Consider the following 17,756-nt stretch of genomic DNA (forward strand, 5'->3'; position numbering starts at 1 on the left):
CCCCGCCTCTTCCGCCACACCTCCCGGCATCCCCTGCGCCCGCCACGCCCCCTCCGCCACACCTCTCCTCGCTGGCCACGCCCCCCGCCACACCTTCACCCCCAACCCCCCCGCGCCCGCCGTGGTTCCGGGTTCGATCCCCGGCTCTGCCCGTTCTCCCGCCCCGGAGCATTGCGGAACGGGGCCCGGCCGCAACAGGGACCCGCGTGGGGCTCGAGGAGAATCGGTGACCACGCCCGCCAGAGACGGTGCTGAAGCCGGGACCGGTGCCGGTGCCGACCTACCCGGTGCCGCCCCACCCCGGCGCGCTCCCGCTGCCGCTTCTCCCGCGGGGCCGCGCAGACCCGCCCGGCTCGGCGGGACTCTCCGGTAAGAGGTGGGAGCAGGAGCGGGAGGTGGTGGGGCTGGTTCGGTTCGGTTCGATTCTGTTCGGTGTGGTTCGGTTCGGTCCGGTCTGGTCGGGTCCGGTCCGGTCCGGTTCAGTTCAGTCCGGTTCCGTCCGGTCCCGTCCCTGTGCTGTCCGTGTCCCGCTCCCTGCACGCCTGCGAGCCCCTGCTCATCTGTCCCGTTCCGTCCCGTGCTGGCACAGCCCGACCGGCTGCGGGAGCCCCGGTCCCGCTTCGCGCCCCATCCCGGGATGGGGCCCTGGGGCAGCTGCACCGGCCCGGCAGCTCCTCCTGGGGCCCCGAGTACCGGTGCGGCCGAGGCCCCTTTTTCCCCCTTCTGCCACCTGTGATATCCCGGTGTGCTCGGCCCGAGGCTGGGGGGTCTGGGAGGCTCCGTGGTCCCTGTTCCTGTGTCCCCCAGCTCCTCCGGCAGGGGAGGAAGCAGTACTGCTGATTACTGGCACCCTCCTGGGACCCCTGCACCCTCTCCTGCCAACCTGCACCGGGGTCCACGGTGCCCTGTCTAGGGCGTTGCACCCCGGCCTCACCCCGTCACCTGCACCAGCTGTGCCACTGAGGCTGGACCCAGCTCTTGTGCTTCAGCCCTTGGCATCTCTTTATTTCCTAGTGGGTACCGGCACAACACGAAGCAGCTCCATGCCCTTCTCTCCCGGCTTCTGAGCCCAGCAGCAACCTTCGGCAGGTGAGAAACATGAGGCTGGAAGCAGCCATCCACCCCACACCATCAGCTCCCTCCAAGCACAGGGAGCATCCTGTGGCTCTGCCCCATCCAGGCGTGTCCCCAGGGGTGGCACAAAGCTGTCTCCAAGGGGCTGGCTCCCGCCCGGCAGGGTGCTTGCCAGCAGCCGCCATGTGCCGTGCTGGGTGGTGAGTAGCGCTGCCCGCTTGCGAAACGCTGCCAGGGGTTGAGCAACGCTGGGCATGGGTCCAGGCCCCGCTGGTTTCCCACTTCCGCGCTGGTGTGGGCTCCCATGGCTCCGGAGCGGGGACCGCTCTGCCCAGAGCCCACGGGGAGGGGGCAACAGGGCTGGGGGACACCAGGAGAGCCCATGGCAGTCACTTAATACAGGCACAGAGCCTATCCCCAGGGGCAGACAGGGCTGTTCCACATATCTGCTGGAGAGACCCCCATGGTCTCTGAACCGGTGTCAGGGCGCCCGATTGCTCCTGGTGGAAATTGTGTTGGCAGCTTGCTGGTGGTCCAAGGGCTGTGGGGAGGGGTGTATGCCCTGTCCCCCCCCCCTGCAGTGGCTCTGTGCAAGGTCTGCAGGGTCCCACTGTGGGAATTCGTGGGGTGTCATGCCTTTCAGGGTCACTGCACCGCTTCAAGCGCCTGCCAGGAGCGTGGGATGTGATTGCCCTAACAACCCTCCTGGCACCGGTATCCGCACTGCACTGTGGGCAGCCCTTCCGTCCCGGCATCCACGGGGACCGGGGGCCAGGGGCCAGGAGCTGGGCTGGCCCTGAGCCCGGGCAGGGGCTGTGCTGGGTGGCCTTTGCCCTGTGCCCCTCACTGCTCTCCACCCTGGGTGCTACGTCCTGCCTGGCTTCATGTCCCCCCAGAGATCATGCCCCCCCCCCGGCCTCATCCCCCCATCATGCCACTGGGCTGCTGTGGGTGTCAGCCGGTGAAGCTGTATTGTGGGGTCGGCCCGGAGGGGTCCCTGCGCTGGTGAAGGACAACCCGCATCTCTCTTCCTCTCCCTGCCCCGCTGTGCCCCGTGCTGCTACAGTGAGAGCTGCGGGGTGGATACAGGGCTCCCGGCAATGGGACGGGGGTGGTCCCGCCGTGACCCCCTTCCTGGGGACACCATCCCACCGATGGAAGGGAGGGGGCCGTGGGAACTGCTGCTTGACCAGGTCTCCGTGCCGGGCTGTGGGGCTGGGGGGGTCTGGCTGCCATCCCTGGCGCAGCCCCCGCAAGCCCACCCCTATCATGAGAGGGGACGGGTGGCCGCAGGGACTGGGCTGGCTGCCTGAGGACGCCGCGCTGGGGCTTGCCAGGGGCGCCGGGGCCGGCGGGGGGGGGAAGACGGGCTGCCCCCAGCTCCTCCTCACTCTCTGCCCTTGAGGGACTTGAGCTCTCACGCCCTTTCCTGCCCGCCGCACTCGTGGGGCTGGGGTCTGCATCTCCTCTACGTCCCCCCATGGCCGGCCGCTCCATGGGGCAGAAGCGCGGCCTCTCCGCTGGCGCTTGGCCATTCCCGGCTGCCGGCGCTCGCCGCTGGCTGCCCCCGTGCCCAGCGGGAGCCGCGGTGCAGAGGTGTGGCTGCCCGAGGAGCCGTTCCCGGCCTTGGCACGGCGGCTGTGTTTGGATAAAGTGGCCTGGTGCAGGCTTGCCGAAACAAAGGCTCAGCGCTGCTGCCGCTGCCCAGTTTTTTTTCTCCTGCGCCGGTATAAAAGCCGTCGGCAGCGGCCGGCGCTCGGCAGCTCTCCTCACAGTGGGGCAGAGAACGGCTGCGCGCTGCCCCACACCCGGCTGCACGGGGTGGCCCACGGGAGAGGGGGTCGCGCTGGACGAGAGCCCCGCATCATTCCCTGCTGGGGCAGGTCCCCATCCCGGGGACACGGGGCCTGCAGCCTCTGTGGGGAGCCCGCGGCAGCGGGAGCGCAGCTGGAGCCGCAGCCTTGCCGGGTCGGCGGGTAATGGGGTGAGTGGGGCAGAGCTGCCGGCCAGGGCCGGGGCCGGGGCCGGGGCCGGGGCCGGTGGGGAGCAGGGAATGGTGCATCCAGGCTCACACCTCCCCGACAGCTGCAGTGGGTGAGTGCAGACCCCTCAGCCCTGCCATGGGTGATGGTGTGGGGCTGTATCCAGCTCACCCCACAGACAGGGTCCCACAGCAGCCACCAGGAGCAAGGAGTCAGTGCTGCTGGGTGTCCCCAGGGTGGCACATGGAGCCCAGCACTGTGGCATAGGGGCAGCAGACCCCTGTGAGAGGCAGCTGTGGTGGGGACACCCGGCAGGAGCCTCACAGAGGGGGTCAGGTGCCATACTGGGGGTTGGTGCCACATAGAATCATAAAGTGGTTTGGACTGGAAAGGAGCATAAGATATCTAGTTCCAGCCCTCCTGCCATGGGCAGAGGCACACCGTGGGTCTGATGCTGTACAGGGGGCCCTGGCCTCTCCAGGCTTGGCCAGAGGGGTCGCGGTGGGGCTGGCAGCCATCAGGGAGCCCTGGACTGGGGTGGCCATGCCCGCTCTGGCTGTGACCTCCCTCCCCACGGTGGTGGCACTGTGATGGGTGTGGGTATGGAGCTATGCAGTGCCGTGATTCATCCCCCAGATCCGGCGGTTTCGAGGTCACGGTACGGGGACAGGGAAGGATATTTTTGGTGGTGGCTTCTAAAGTTACAGCGTCTAGAAAATCCCTGCCGGGGTGGGAGCCGTGCTGTGGGCAGCCGTGTCCCAGCCCAGCTCCATCCTACAGTGTCCGCTGCGGTGGTGGTGGGATGCGGGGCCCAGCTCCCTCTATGGGGTGCGCACTCAGGAGGTTCTCGGGGCAGCGGGATCTCCTGGGGGTGTCCCAGAGTAAGCAGATGAGCTGGGCAGGAGGGAGTGGGAGCAGCTGGACTATGCCATGAGGCCAACCCCACAGTTGGCAGCCTCAGTCATGGGCATGGGTGCTGCCCAAGAAGTGAGGGGCTGCAGGGGTTCTGTGTGGTCTCCTGCACTCTGGTCCTCGGGAGCGGGCAGGGGAGCCGCGGCACATTGATGTTCCCCCCCATGCCCCCCCCAGCCTTGAGGACCATTTTGGGGTGCAGGGAGCTGGGGCTTGCGCTCTGTCCATGCAGGTGGGGATCCAGTTTGTGGCCACCACGACTGCTGGCAGTGCTAGCCAGAGCTGCTCAGTGCAGGGAGTGATGCAGAGCCTGGGCACCATTGGGGACTGGATGCTGGTGCAGCCCCAGGGCAGTGCCAGTGCTTGGGTGGCTCTGCCAGAGTTGGCTTGTGGCTCCCACGCCTGGGATGTGAGCACCCCAAGGAGCAGTGGAGTGAGTGTGGCTGTGCCAGACCAGGGACAGGACAAGGGGGAATGGCTTTAAACTGACAGAGGGGAGATTGAGATGGGATCTGAGGAAGAAGTTCTTCCCTGTGAGGGTGGTGAGGCCCTGGCACAGGTTGCCCAGAGAAGCTGTGGCTGCCCCATCCCTGGCAGTGTTCAAGGCCAGGTTGGATGGGGCTTGGAGCAACCTGGTCTAGTGGAAGGTGTCCCTGTCTGTGGCAGGGGGTTGGAACTGGATGAGCTTTAAGGTCCCTTCGAACCCAAACCGTTCTGTGATTCTATGGTTCTTTAGCAGGGAAACAGTGGGGCAAGTGTCGGGGTGCAGACCCCACGTGGGGGAGCTAGCCCCATCGGGTGCTGGGCTGCATGGCCAGGGATCCTGGCTCCCCCCTTCTATGGGTCTCACCATGGCAGGCAGGTTGAGGAGCTTGGGACGTGTCCACCCGGAGTCATGGGCACAGCCTGGCCCACACCAGGCTCACCCCTGTGCAACGTCACCTGAAAACTGGGCACAAGCTGTTCCTGGGGGATGGCTGCCAGCTGGAGGGCTGGTGAGGGACATGGCATGTTCTCCATGTCACCCGGCCATGCACGGGCAGCGGGTGGCAAATGTGGCTCTGGCTGCTGGCCAGATGTGCTGCGGTGGTCACTGTAGCCTCCAGCTGTTGGCACATAGGTGCACGGCACATTGTGTGTGTGTGAGATCCCAGCTCTGGACCTGTTCCTGCCACTGCCGTCCCCAGCCCAGGTTTCATTAGGTGACAAGGTGTGGTGCTGTCCGTGGCAGCGGGGTTCCTGTGGCACCAGCACCGGGCAGCAGGCTTCGGCTGGCCCCTGCACCCCTCGCAGGTTTGGGGTCAGTGCTGCCGAGGGGGATGCCCGGTGTGGACAGGCTTGTGGCATTTCCTCACTTCCCACCTTGCTAGCCTGGCTTCCCCTCCCAGCCCATGCGATGCCGGCGGCGGGTCCCGGCGCAGCAGAGTGCCGGGGCCATGCGAGCCCCGTGGGGCAGCCCCCATAGCGGTGCGGGCCGTGGGGCCGGGCCCTCTAATCGCCTCATCGGATCAGGCAGGCAGGCCAGGGCCGGTCCCAGGAATGCGACTCCGGCACCGGTGGGAGCCGCCGAGCCGGCTGGCGCACAGGCGCTGATCGGAGCCAGCCGGTAATTAGCGGCGCGGCGTTGGCAGCCCGGGGAGGTATCTGCGGACCTGCCCCGCTTATCGGAGCGGCCCGTTCCCTCGCACAAGGGGCCATTGTGCTCCGCCGCCGGCCCGGAGAGGCCGCGCTCGGGGCGCGGCGTGCCGCTGACACCTCAGTCCCCCCGCCGGCATGGCCCCTGCGTGCAGCCCCGGCGCTGATGCTGAGGCCGTGGCACCGCAGCCGTCCTGGGCACCGACGTGCGGTTCATGGGGCCTGCCCCTCGCCAACCCCCCCATCCCGGGGTGCAGGAGCACGGCGGGGCCGGCGGGCACTGACCCGGTGCGGTGCCGGGGCAGCCGCGGGAGCTCCCGGTGCGGGCTGGCTCCGGGCTCCTCTGTGCAGGGCTCCCGGCCGGCTGCCCAGTGGTGCCTGCCGAGTGACTCAGCCACCACCGCCACCATGGAAAGCAGAAGTTGTCCTCCCCCCCCTCGGTGCCCGTCACCCTTTCCAGCAGGGCCAGGCCACAGGCTCCCAGGCGCCGTGTGCCCTCTGCACCGTCCTGCTGGGACCCACAGAGGCACAGGGGGTGATGGGCTGGCGGGGCCTCGAGGGTCAGCAGGCTGGGAGCCCCCGTTTCTGAGTGATGGGCCAGGACCCAGGTTCCCCATGCTGAGAGGTGGTGAGAGTGTGGCTTCGGACTGCTTCCCAGCTTGGTGTTCCCAGAGAACAATCCCAAGTGTGTTCTCGGGGCTCTAATCCCCGTGAGCTGCCAACGGGATTAAACCCAAAAAGCTGCTTAAGGCCAGGAGCAATGAGTGCCTTCCCATGTTGGACCCCTGGCTCTCGCTGGCCGTGGTGGCCTAGGGATGGGTGGGATGATGGGGGCACCATCCTGCAGGAAGCTTGGCACAGCAGTGATGCCAGTGGGGCCCCTGCGATGTGGCCAGGATGGCACAAAAGGCTCTGTGTCTAACACTACTGACCCTCCCGTGGGCTCTGCCCCCTCTCTGGTGCCTCAAAGCCCCCCATTCCCCGTGACTGCTCACTGGCACCATGGAGCCCTTGCTGGTCCCAGTCTTCAGGTCCTTAGGTCTGGAGGGGATGCAGCTAATGGGGTGCCCTGTGCAGGGAGAAAAACCCCACAGCCCCCCTGCTGAGTCACCCAGCACAGCCAGTTTGAGGGTCCCACCAACATTTGGGGAGGGGGAGTGAAGGCACCAGCTAATTCCACCCCCCCCCCAGTTCTAGTGCATTAGGATCTCTGCCAGATCAACTCCCTGCTACCCGTGCCATACTGAGGGGCATGGCGCTATGAAGTGCCTATGGGGTGTGTGGGGGTCCCCTTTCTGAGTAAGGGGGGGAATTCTGGCTGCCAGCTCCGGCTGGCGGGTGCCCTGGGAGAGCGGTGTGGCAGGTCAGCTAATCTGTGCTCACTGGGCTGGAATGTGGATGTGCTGGCTCTGGATGGGGAGTGGGGATTAGGGAGCAGCTGGAGTCCGGTAGCACGGAACATGGGAGAAGGGATGATCCAGGGCTGTGGTCAGGCTCCAGGAGCTGCGGCCTCAGTAAGTCTGCAGCTCCTTGAGCCTGGCCACAGCCATCATGCCCATGGGGGACAGCATGGCCGAAGGGATGCTGGTGACGAGGATGGTGATGGTGAGCCACCCATGTGAGACGCAGTCATCCGTCACCACCCTCCTCAGTCCCTACCATCACGTGGGGCCACCTCCTGTGGCAATAAACCTGGCACACAAGTGCTGGAGGAGTCAGCCTGGTGCCCGGGGAGCTGCCGAGGGGCAAGTGTGGGGCGAGGATGGCCAGTGGGCAGGTGTGGGGGGCCGGGATGGGGGTGCTGGGGGGCTGTGGCAGGGTCAGTTGCGGATGCTGCCCTCCCGGATCTGGCTCTTTGCCTGCGCTCTGTGGGGCTGGGCTCATGCCTGGGGTCCTGCTGGGGACGCCGGGCTCCCTCCTGCTACCCCGGCTCCGCTCCCCTCCTGGCGTTTGTCTTGGCCTCTGCTCCCCTGCTCCTGCCATCAGCCAAGACAAACCAGCCTGGGGCCAGGCCGGTGCTTTCCTCCAGGCAGACCTCGGTGCAGTGGTGGCACCTCTGTGAAGCAGCCCCTCGGAGCATCCCCGGCTGCAGCATCCCCCTGAGCACCCATCTGTGCCCACAGGTTATGCTGCCCCGAGAGCGTCCCCTGAGCCCCCGTGAGAAGGAGAAGGGCTAAGCCGGCATCCCGGGGCACCGCGCCAGCACCATGACCCACTCCCAGGTATCCTCTGAGATCCACCACATTGTCTCCTCTGCCTTCCAGAGTGTAAGTGCTGCCTGCGGTGGGCACAGCCCCACAGCTGTCTGGGGAGGGAACTTGGGGGGCAGCACCCCTGCTGCTGCCCAGCTGGGTGAAGGGTGCCATGGCACAGCCCTCCCACTATGCCGTGCTGGGGGGAGCTGCCCCATTGCATGGCCGAGCAGAGCAGCCACCCCGGGATAGACTGAGCCGATGGTGGGTGCCCTTGACGGGGCACAGCTCTGGTGGTGCCGCACATGGTGCCATGTGCGTGGTGCCACAGTGCCAGCGCCGCGGTGTGGATCTGTGGGGCTTCCCGGAGCAGGGTTAATGATTAACCCTTTGTGCCGCGCTGTGCGACTGCCCGGTGCCATTGGGCAAGTCCCCGTTGCCGCGCACGTGACCGGCAATGGGACCTGTGGCCCCTTCCTCACTGCTCCATCGCCCATGGATTTCCTTTTGGATGCCCGGGTAAGCCGTGGCCTTGCCTGGGCTGCCGGGCTGGCACATCCCTCATCCGGAAGCACACGTTCCCACCTTTCCCAGGGCTGAAGCTGGGCCTGGGTGAAGGAGCGTGCCCGGAACATGGGGCATTGCCCTGGGAAGGGGAGCTGGCCTGGGAGGAGCTCAGTAATCCCGGCTGGGGATGAGGTGGCGTTGGGTGTCACTGCGAGCACTGCTCTGGAGGAGCCAGGCCATGGGGGAGGCGGGGAGGTGCAGTGAGGTCACGGGGGGGAGTTCAAGGTCATTCTGGGGATGGCAGGAACCTGGGGCTGGGGCGTGGGGGCCGGGGGGTTTTGTGGGGGGAGCTGCCTTACCGGGGCTTGAGGATGGAGACTGGCGAGTTTGTGGGGTGCAGGGCAGTGGGCATGGGGTGCTGCGAGGGGGTTGCTTCGGGTAGTTGAAGGGCCATGGCGGGGGCACTTCACACATCAGCCTCACACCGTGGGGTTGTGGGTGTGATGGGACCACACAGGTCTGCCGTTTCCTTGTCACCTCACTGTGGTGCCTCATCCTGGGCTGAGGGCTTTGGGGTCATCACATGGTGGGGAAGGGGACAAGGATGCGACGCCTGGGCCAGGATGTGCAGGGGTACAGGCGGCTATGGGGCTGTCCCCAGGGGGTAGCACCCCCACCGCTGCTGCCTGAGGGTGTCCCCAGCAGGGGATGGTACGTGGGGTGCCCCCATCCCCACCCCAGGCACCACTGGGTGGCACCGTCCTCCCTGTCCCACTTCTTCCGGTGCCCCCACCCGGGGGTCTGGGACCTACCTCATCCCGGGGGTCACGGAGGGGCCGTGCAGGGGGTGTCCCCTGTGTTGTGAGCACTGCGGGCGGGTCTGGGGGACCGGGAGGGGGGGCGGCAATGCAGCCCCAGAAAGGGGCCAGGAAGGAGGGGAGGCAACGCGCTAGCACAGGGGGTGCTTTACCGGGAGGGGGTGGCCGTACATCACCGGGAGCTGCAGAGCCGACCCCTACCTACATCCCCGAAGAGGGGGGGATGCAGTGCGCACCGGAGAGGGGGTCACTGTTCGTCCGCGAGGAGATCCGGTGTGTGATGCATTCCCGGGGGGCCGTGCGATACCAGGGGCTGTGTGGGGTGTGTCAGTGCATTCCGGGGCGGGGAGTGCGTTCTCGGTGGGGTTAATGCATTCCCGGGGGTCGGTGCATTGCCTGGCGGGGGGCAGGCCGGGGGACCGTGCGTTGCTGCGGGGGTCAAAGCAGTGCCGGGAGGGGAGGGGAGGGGGTGTGCGATGCATTCCCGGAGGGACCGGAGCTCGGCGGGGGGGGGTCGGTGCGTTCCCGGGGGCCCGTGCATCACCGGAGGAGGTGCGGCTGTGCGTGCCGGGGGCCGTGCATTGCCGGGGGGTCGGTTCGGTGCCGGGGGGCCAGAGCTCGGCCGGGGGGCTCGGTCCGTTCCACGGCCCGGCGCCGGTGCTGCGGGCGCAGCCGGTGCCCTCTGCGGGCCGCTGTCACCTTGAGGCGGGCGCGGGGCGGCTCCGTCAATATTTGGCGAGGCCGGAGAAGGAGCCGCCGCCCCCCGGCCACCCCCTCCTCGCCGCCCCCATCCCCGGCCGGGCCGCGCCGCCCCGATAAAGCGCTGCGGGAGCTGCGGCGGGAGCGCGGCTCCGCCATGACTCAGGTAGGGACGGGCGGGGACGCGCTGCCCCCCCCCCCCCACCATCCCATCCCCCTGCACCCCCATCCCCGCACTCCCTGTACCATCAGCACCCTCCCCCTCCCAGGCCGGGAGTCCCCCCCCTTGCACCCCAGCACCCACAGCTGCGGTGCACCAGCAGCACCCAGCAGCTCTGGGGTGGAGGTACAGCACCGAGGCACCGCAAGTGCAGCGTCTGGGGTGCGAGATGCAGGCACAGCACTAAGGGTGCTGGGGGTGCATAGGGGTGCACGGCAGCAAGGTACGGTGCTGGAGGTGCATGGCACCAGGGCATGGCACTGGTGTGCTGGGCGTGCACGGCTCTAAGACATGGCACTGGGGGCGCATAAGGGTGCACTGCACCAGGGCATGGTACTGGGGTGCTGGGTCTGGGCTGACTGGGGAGCGTGGCATTTGGGGTGCCCGGGCACGTGTAGGGGGAACGTGTCACCAGAGATGCATGTCAGGGAGCTGGTCAGTGGGTGCTAGGGGACTTTACAGGAGAGCAGAGCGCTGGCGTGCAGTGTTGAGTCTGGGGGTGCTCTAGGCAGGGGCACAGCGAGTTGCACATCCTTTGGGTGCTGCAGTGCCTTTGGGGACCTCAGAGGGTGCACAGGGGGCCCACTCAGCCCTGTGCCATCCCGCAGCCTGAGCAGGAGGCGCTGGGCGCTGGCTCGCCTGTGTTTGGGGAGGAAGAGGAGGAGAAGGACCTGAACAAGGCGCTGGGCGTGGAGCGCTTCGAGGAGATCCTGTGCGACGCTCACCCTCGCAACGCCGAGGAGGCCGGGCGCAGCTATGGCGAGGAGGACTTCGAGTGTGAGTGGGGCTGGGGCGGCGGGCAGGCTGCGGGCGGGCAGCGGGCAGGGCACCGACCCCGTGCTGGCCCCCCACAGACCACCGCCAGTCATCCCACCACATCCACCACCCTCTGTCCACGCACCTACCCCCCGACACCCGCCGCAAGAAGGGGGTGCCAAAAAAGGTCAAGAAGAAGCACGCCCGTGCCTCTGTCCCCGGTGAGACCCCCACCATCGAGGAGGCCGAAGAGGATGAGGATGAGGCGTGCGACACAGAGACAGAGAGGTCGGCAGAGGAGCTCCTGCAGCCGGGCCCACCTGAGGCAGTGCAGGTGAGGCCAGGGCCAGGTGTGGGGGGGCAGCTCTGGAGCTTTTAGGGGCACAGCCAAGGTGCCAGCACCGATGGTGCCTGTGGCCAGGGGTCACAGCTCTACAGCAGCCAGTTCCTCCCATGCCCCGTCTCAGTTCTTCCTGCAGGAGGATGAAGTGATTGAACAGCGGGCAGAGGATCCAGTGCCCCCCCCGGTGCTGCCTGGGTCCCCCCAAAACCCTCGTGGGTCCACGTCCCCCAAGGAAGCCCTGGGAGGCAGGTGAGTGGGGTTGGGGTTGGGGTTGGGCAGCACCGGGGCTCACCAGGGCCTTAGGGGGTGGCTGCCCCACAATGGGTGTAGGGGACACAATGGGGGCTCAGCTCTGAGGTGGGCGCCTGCCTCGCAGCCCTAGTGCAGAGGAGGGAGAAGCAGCAGAGGGAGCAGCCGCCGCCGCTGAGACCGGCTCCCCCGGTCGCCCCGTTGCCAAGTCGCAGCCGGGGCACCGCAGCTACAACCTGCACGAGCGGCGGCGGATCGGCAGCATGACTGGCGCCGAGCAGGACCGGTACCAGAAGATGCCGACAGACGAGTCGGAGGCCCAGACGCTGGCCTCTGCTGACCTGGACTACATGAAGAGTGAGTGGGGGGCACCCTACACCCCAGGGACTGTGCTGGCAGTGGCTGTTGGCCCAGCTGGGGCTGAGCCATGGGCCTGGCAGCGGTGGTGCCTCCCCTGGGTGCTTGCGAGCCCCCTGGGACTTCCAGGGCTCAGAGCTCCCCATGGACCCCATGGGGTCCCATGCGGATGGGCACACACGACCCTTGGCACAGGGGTCTGAGGTGACCCTGGTGTGGGGGACCACCTCGGCTCCTGCTTGTCACCACTGGCACCAGAGAAGCAGCAACTGGGTGACCCCCCCAGTGCCACAGCCCTCACCGGTGCACAGATCCCATCCTCACCTCCCTGCCATAGAGTGCCACGCTCATGGACCCTGGGGCTGCGATGGTCCTTGTCTGGCCTTGGTCCCTGTACTTCAAGCCGCCCTATGCTGCCTGTCAGCCTGTGGCTCCCCATGACAAGTGCTGGGGCTCTGGGCTCAGGGCTGTGAGCTCTGCAGGTCACCCTGCAGCCACCATCACCATCCTCCCTGTCCCTGCCAGGTCACCGCTTCGAGGATGTGCCAGGGGTGCGCCGGCACCTCGTCCGGAAGAGCGCCAAGGCGCAGGTGGTCCACGTCAGCAAGGACCACAAGGAGCCCATGACACGGCACCGCAAGCAGGACCGGCAGCCCCATGAGGTGCGGGCACCCAGTGCGGGATGTTGGGCAGGGATGGGGGACCTGGTGCCGGGGAGCAGCTGCGTGGGCGCATCCTGTGTGGGGTGATTCTGACCGACCCGGCCGTGCTGTCAGGTGTTTGTGGAGCTGAACGAGCTGGTGGTGGACAAGAACCAGGAGCTGCAGTGGAAGGAGACGGCTCGCTGGATCAAGTTCGAGGAGGACGTGGAGGAGGAGACGGATCGCTGGGGCAAGCCGCACGTGGCCTCCCTGTCCTTCCGCAGCCTCCTGGAGCTGCGCAAGACCCTGTCCCACGGTAGGCAGGCAGAGGGGGCCCTACGGACCCCTGGGGGGTGTTGGGGTCCTGGCTGTGCTCGTCTCAGCCCCCCCTCCCCTGCCCAGGGGCTGTGCTCCTCGACCTGGACCAGAAGACACTGCCGGGGGTGGCTCACCAAGTGGTGGAGCAGATGGTCATCACCGACCAGATCCGGGCTGAGGACCGTGCCAACGTGCTGCGGGCGCTGCTGCTCAAGCACAGGTTAGCATGGGGGGCACCGGCCCAGAGGCCCCCTGCAGGCTCTGCTCCCTGCAGCCTCGGGAACCACAGTGTGCTCAGATCACTGGCAGGGATAGCTCTGCCAGAGCCACCCCAGGCAGCCCCGGCTTTGTCCCACAGCCACCCAAGCGATGAGAAGGACTTCTCCTTCCCCCGAAACATCTCTGCGGGCAGCCTGGGCTCCCTGCTCGTGCACCACCACAGCACCAACCATGTGGCTGAGGGTAGCGAGCCGGCTGTCACCGATCCCCTCATCGCCGGCCATGCCGTGGAGCATGACACGCGGGTTGACGTGGAGCGGGAGGTGAGCTCGGCTCCCGTGGCTGTGCCACCCCGTTCCCAGCCCTTCCTCCCTGCCTGCATCATTCCTCATCCTCAGGAGGGGCCCTCACCCCAGCCACGTTGTTCCCCTGTCCCCGCAGAGGGAGGTCCTCACCCCCACCCCCCCAGCTGGCATCACTCGCTCCAAGTCCAAGCACGAGCTGAAGCTGCTGGAGAAGATCCCGGACAACGCTGAGGCCACGGTGGTGCTTGTGGGTATGGAGGGGTGGCAGCGGGTGGGCAGGGGTTGGGGACCATGTGCTGGGTGCCCACCATGGCCCCCTGTGCCCCACAGGCTGCGTGGAGTTCCTGGACCAGCCCACCATGGCCTTCGTGCGGCTGCAGGAGGCGGTGGAGCTGGACTCGGTGCTGGAGGTGCCCGTCCCCGTGCGGTTCCTCTTTGTGCTGCTGGGGCCCAGCAGCACCCACATGGACTACCACGAGATCGGGCGCTCCATCTCCACCCTCATGTCCGACAAGGTGAGAGCCACGTCCCCCATGGGGCCACGGGGCTCAGGGACCCGCAGCATCCCTGGGCGGGCACCCTGACCCCGCTGTCCCCACGCCAGCAATTCCACGAGGCTGCCTACCTGGCCGACGACCGCCACGACCTCCTCAACGCCATCAACGAGTTCCTGGACTGCAGCGTGGTGCTGCCGCCCTCCGAGGTGCAGGGTGAGGAGCTGCTGCGCAGCGTCGCCCACTTCCAGCGCGAGATGCTGAAGAAGAGGGAGGAGCAGGAGCGGAGGCTGCTGCTGGAGCCCAAGTCCCCCGAGGAGAAAGGTGCCGGCGGCGCGGGATGGGGCAGGGTGAGGGCCCCAGCGGGCAGGGTCTCACTGTCGGTCTGTCTGTCCGTGGGGCGCAGCACTGCTAAAGCTGAAGGTGGTGGAGGGCGACGGCGAGGAGGAGGATGACGACCCCCTGCGGCGCACGGGCCGGCCCTTTGGGGGGCTGATCCGGGACGTGCAGCGGCGGTACCCCAAGTACCTGAGCGACTTCAGGGATGCGCTGGACCCACAGTGCATCGCAGCAGTCATCTTCATCTACTTCGCTGCACTGTCACCGGCCATCACCTTCGGGGGGCTGCTGGGTGAGTGCTGGGGGTGTGGGTGCCGTGTCCTGCCCCACGGGTGCTGCGGGAGGGAGCGGGAAGGATGTGATGCTGGGGATGAAGGGCCCTGTCCCGCTGGGTGTGCCTGAGCCTGTCCTGCCCGCAGGGGAGAAGACGCAGGACCTGATCGGGGTGTCTGAGCTGATCATCTCCACATCGCTGCAGGGCGTGATCTTCTGCCTGCTGGGTGCCCAGCCCCTGCTCATCATCGGCTTCTCAGGGCCTCTGCTTGTCTTTGAGGAGGCTTTCTTCACGGTGAGCAATGGGGACTGGAGAGGGGTGGGGGGACATTCCCGCTGCTGTGGGGCAGACATCACCCCCATCCCCACCGCTCCTTCCACTGCCTGGGGCTCTGCGCCAGCTCTGCTCACACCGGTCTGTTCTGCAGTTCTGCACCTCCAATGACCTGGAGTACCTGGTGGGCCGCGTCTGGATTGGCTTCTGGCTCATCCTCATCGTGCTGGTCATGGTGGCCTTCGAGGGCAGCTTCCTAGTGCGCTTCGTCTCCCGCTTCACCCAGGAGATCTTCGCCTTCCTCATCTCCCTCATCTTCATCTACGAGACCTTCTCCAAGCTGGCCAAGGTGAGCCCACACAGCTGGGGCCAGGGCGCACCCCCGGGGTCGGGGCTGGTGGGACCGGCCTGAGCCTTGCTGTGCCGCAGATCTTCCAGGAGCATCCCCTGCACGGCTGCGTGCAGGCGAACCTCTCGGAGGCAGAGGCGTGGAGGAACAGCAGCACAGCCCCGGCCAACGGCACCGCCGGCCGCGCCGCAGCCAAGCTGACGGGGCAGCCCAACACAGCGCTGCTCTCGCTGGTGCTCATGGCCAGCACCTTCTTCATTGCCTTCTTCCTGCGCAAGTTCAAGAACAGCCGGTTCTTCCCCGGACGGGTGCGTGGGGCAGGCGGGACGGCGGCACGGGCGCTGCTCGGGCCCTGGGGTGAGCCCAGCTTTGGGGGTTAGCGCTGAGCTGGGGCCGGGTGTGCAGTGGGGCTGGGGCTGGGCTGATGCTGCTCTTCCCCCAGATCCGGCGGCTCATCGGGGACTTTGGGGTGCCCATTGCCATCCTGGTGATGGTGCTGGTGGACTACAGCATCCAGGACACCTACACACAGGTCAGCACCAAACACCCCCCACCCTGGGGGCAAGACTCCCCCACCCTGCACCCCCTGGCCCCTGTTTGCCTGCTGCATCCTGGGTGCAGGTCAGTGGCTCCTGGCACTTGCGGCACTGCCTATCCCCACCATGGCTGCTGTGGCTCTTGGCCACCTCTGGCTCCAGCATCTCGCTTCTCATAGAATCCCAGACTGGTTTGTGTAGGAAGAGACCTTAAAACTCACCCAGTTCCAACCCCTGCCACAGGCAGGGACACCTTCCACCAGACCAGGTTGCTCCAAGCCCTGTCCAACCTGGCCTTGAACACTGCCAGGGATGGGGTAGCCACAGCTTCTCTGGGCAACCTGTGCCAGTGCCTCACCACCCTCACAGGGAAGAACTTCTTCCTCAGATCCCATCTCAGTCTCCCCTCTGTCAGTTTAAAGCCATTCCCCCTTGTCCTGTCCCTACCTGCCCTTGTCAAAAGCCCCTCTCCAGCTTTCTTGTTGGCTCCTTTATGCACTGGAAGCTGCTCTAAGGTCTCCCCAGAGCCTTCTCTTCTCCAGGCTGACCAAGCTCAGCTCTCTCAGCCTGTCTTCCTCTCCCCACTTTGCTGGGAGCCCTCTGAGGCTGGCTGTGGCAGGCCTCAGTGCTTCCATGGCTCATCCTATGCCCCATCACCCCATGCCACGGGAGAGCCATGGGGCAGGGGCAGAGCTTGTGTGTGCCCCGCAGCATTTCTTGCCCCCTCCTGCAGAAGCTGAGCGTGCCCAGCGGGTTCTCGGTGACGGCCCCGGACAAGCGGGGCTGGGTGATCAACCCCCTGGGTGAGAAGAGCGACTTCCCCATATGGATGATGGTGGCCAGCGGCCTCCCCGCCATCCTCGTCTTCATCCTCATCTTCATGGAGACCCAGATCACCACGTGAGCGCAGCAGGGGTGGTCTGGGGCCCCTGCGGGGCAGCACAGGGCATGAGTGGGGCGGGGTGAGCCGTGCCAAGCTGAGCTGTGCCATGCTGTGCCAGGCTGAGCCATGCCAACAGTCTGCCCTTGTGCCCAGGCTGATCATCAGCAAGAAGGAGCGGATGCTGCAGAAGGGCTCTGGCTTCCACCTCGACCTCCTGCTCATCGTGGCCATGGGTGGCTTCTTTGCCCTGTTCGGGCTGCCGTGGCTGGCTGCGGCCACGGTGCGCTCTGTCACGCACGCCAACGCCCTCACCGTCATGAGCAAGGCTGTGGCGCCCGGGGACAAGCCCAAGATCCAGGAGGTGAAGGAGCAGCGGGTCACCGGGCTGCTGGTGGCCATGCTTGTGGGTAAGCACATCCCTGGCTGCTGTGGGTCCCCTGCCAGCCCTGCTCCATCCTGTGTGGCCATGATGGTGCAGGGAGCAGCATGAAGAGGGCTGAGGTGCCCTGAGCCCTAAGTGTCCCACATGGGCACCAGTGACGCAGGACCCTCCCCAAGCATGGCCATGGGAGGTGACCAGGCAGGGAGGAGCGGGCCAAGCAGGGTGGCTGACCCTGCCCTGTCACAGGCCTGTCCATCGTCATTGGGGACCTGCTGCGGCAGATCCCACTGGCCGTGCTCTTCGGGATCTTCCTCTACATGGGTATCACCTCCCTCAATGGCATCCAGTTCTACGAGCGCCTGCAGCTGCTGCTGATGCCCCCAAAGCACCACCCTGATGTCACCTACGTCAAAAAGGTCAGGGGGACCCGGGGGGGTGTCCTAGGGGTGGGGAGCTCTGCTGGGGTTGGAGGGGGATGCAGGGCTCTGACTTGGCACTGATGGCTGCCCCCATGCAGGTACGCACGCTGCGCATGCACCTCTTCACCGGGCTGCAGCTGGCGTGCCTGGCCGTGCTCTGGGCTGTCATGTCCACCGTGGCCTCCCTGGCCTTCCCCTTCATCCTCATCCTCACGGTGCCACTCCGCATGTGCCTGCTCAGCCGCATCTTCACTGACCGGGAGATGAAGTGTGTAAGTACCCGCTCCGTGTCCCGCGCTCTATCCCTCATCCTCACGAACGCTCTGGTGGGCGATGGCCGGACCCTTTGCTGCCCGCTCAGCTGCCACCTCCCCACAGCTGGACGCAGATGAGGCCGAGCCCATCCTGGACGAGCGGGAGGGTGTGGATGAGTATAACGAAATGCCGATGCCGGTGTGACCATGTGCCAGCAGTGAAGCCACCCACAGCTGCAGGGATGTGCCCTGCACGGGACTGGGGGCAGCCGGGACAGGCACCCCATGCTCCCTGTGCCTTTGGAGGACCCTGCCAAAGAGATGCT

At 66.7% G+C, this 17,756-nt stretch overlaps 1 protein-coding gene across 4 annotated transcripts; it reads left to right on the forward strand.

Annotated features, from left to right (window-relative positions):
- Positions 1 to 91: 91 nt before the first annotated feature.
- Positions 92 to 17,681, forward strand: SLC4A2 (solute carrier family 4 member 2). Of its 4 annotated transcripts, XM_061346283.1 has the most exons (24): positions 92 to 369; positions 1,015 to 1,089; positions 7,727 to 7,870; positions 10,648 to 10,816; positions 10,894 to 11,129; positions 11,263 to 11,387; positions 11,515 to 11,744; positions 12,270 to 12,406; positions 12,521 to 12,701; positions 12,788 to 12,923; positions 13,062 to 13,245; positions 13,364 to 13,478; positions 13,558 to 13,742; positions 13,832 to 14,045; positions 14,128 to 14,352; positions 14,480 to 14,628; positions 14,762 to 14,956; positions 15,037 to 15,264; positions 15,399 to 15,488; positions 16,226 to 16,392; positions 16,529 to 16,782; positions 17,004 to 17,173; positions 17,275 to 17,448; positions 17,555 to 17,681. In XM_061346283.1, the coding sequence occupies exons 3-24, from the start codon at positions 7,811 to 7,813 to the stop codon at positions 17,633 to 17,635; spliced, it is 3,705 nt and encodes a 1,234-aa protein (XP_061202267.1). In that variant the 5' UTR covers positions 92 to 369; positions 1,015 to 1,089; positions 7,727 to 7,810; the 3' UTR covers positions 17,636 to 17,681. The 4 variants fall into 4 exon arrangements, with proteins under 4 accessions (XP_061202267.1, XP_061202269.1, XP_061202266.1 ...); XM_061346285.1 differs by lacking the exons at positions 92 to 369; positions 1,015 to 1,089 and adding an exon at positions 2,796 to 3,058; XM_061346282.1 differs by lacking the exons at positions 92 to 369; positions 1,015 to 1,089; positions 7,727 to 7,870 and adding an exon at positions 7,945 to 8,314.
- Positions 17,682 to 17,756: the final 75 nt, after the last annotated feature.

This window comes from Neopsephotus bourkii, unplaced genomic scaffold (assembly GCF_033783945.1).
Source record: "Neopsephotus bourkii isolate Nb327-2 ecotype Australia unplaced genomic scaffold, CSIRO-AGI_Nbou_v1 NB_272, whole genome shotgun sequence".
NCBI lineage: Eukaryota > Metazoa > Chordata > Aves > Psittaciformes > Psittacidae > Neopsephotus > Neopsephotus bourkii.

What these genes read in the sequence shown, in the direction of transcription:
- SLC4A2 (XM_061346282.1), top strand. Translation starts at nt 8,057, where the DNA reads ATGGTGGGTGCCCTTGACGGGGCACAGCTCTGGTGGTGCCGCACATGG. An exon ending in CCACCCTCATGTCCGACAAG is followed by an intron (nt 13,743 to 13,831) that starts GTGAGAGCCACG and finishes TCCCCACGCCAG; the next exon opens with CAATTCCACGAGGCTGCCTA. An exon ending in CCTTCTCCAAGCTGGCCAAG is followed by an intron (nt 14,957 to 15,036) that starts GTGAGCCCACAC and finishes GCTGTGCCGCAG; the next exon opens with ATCTTCCAGGAGCATCCCCT.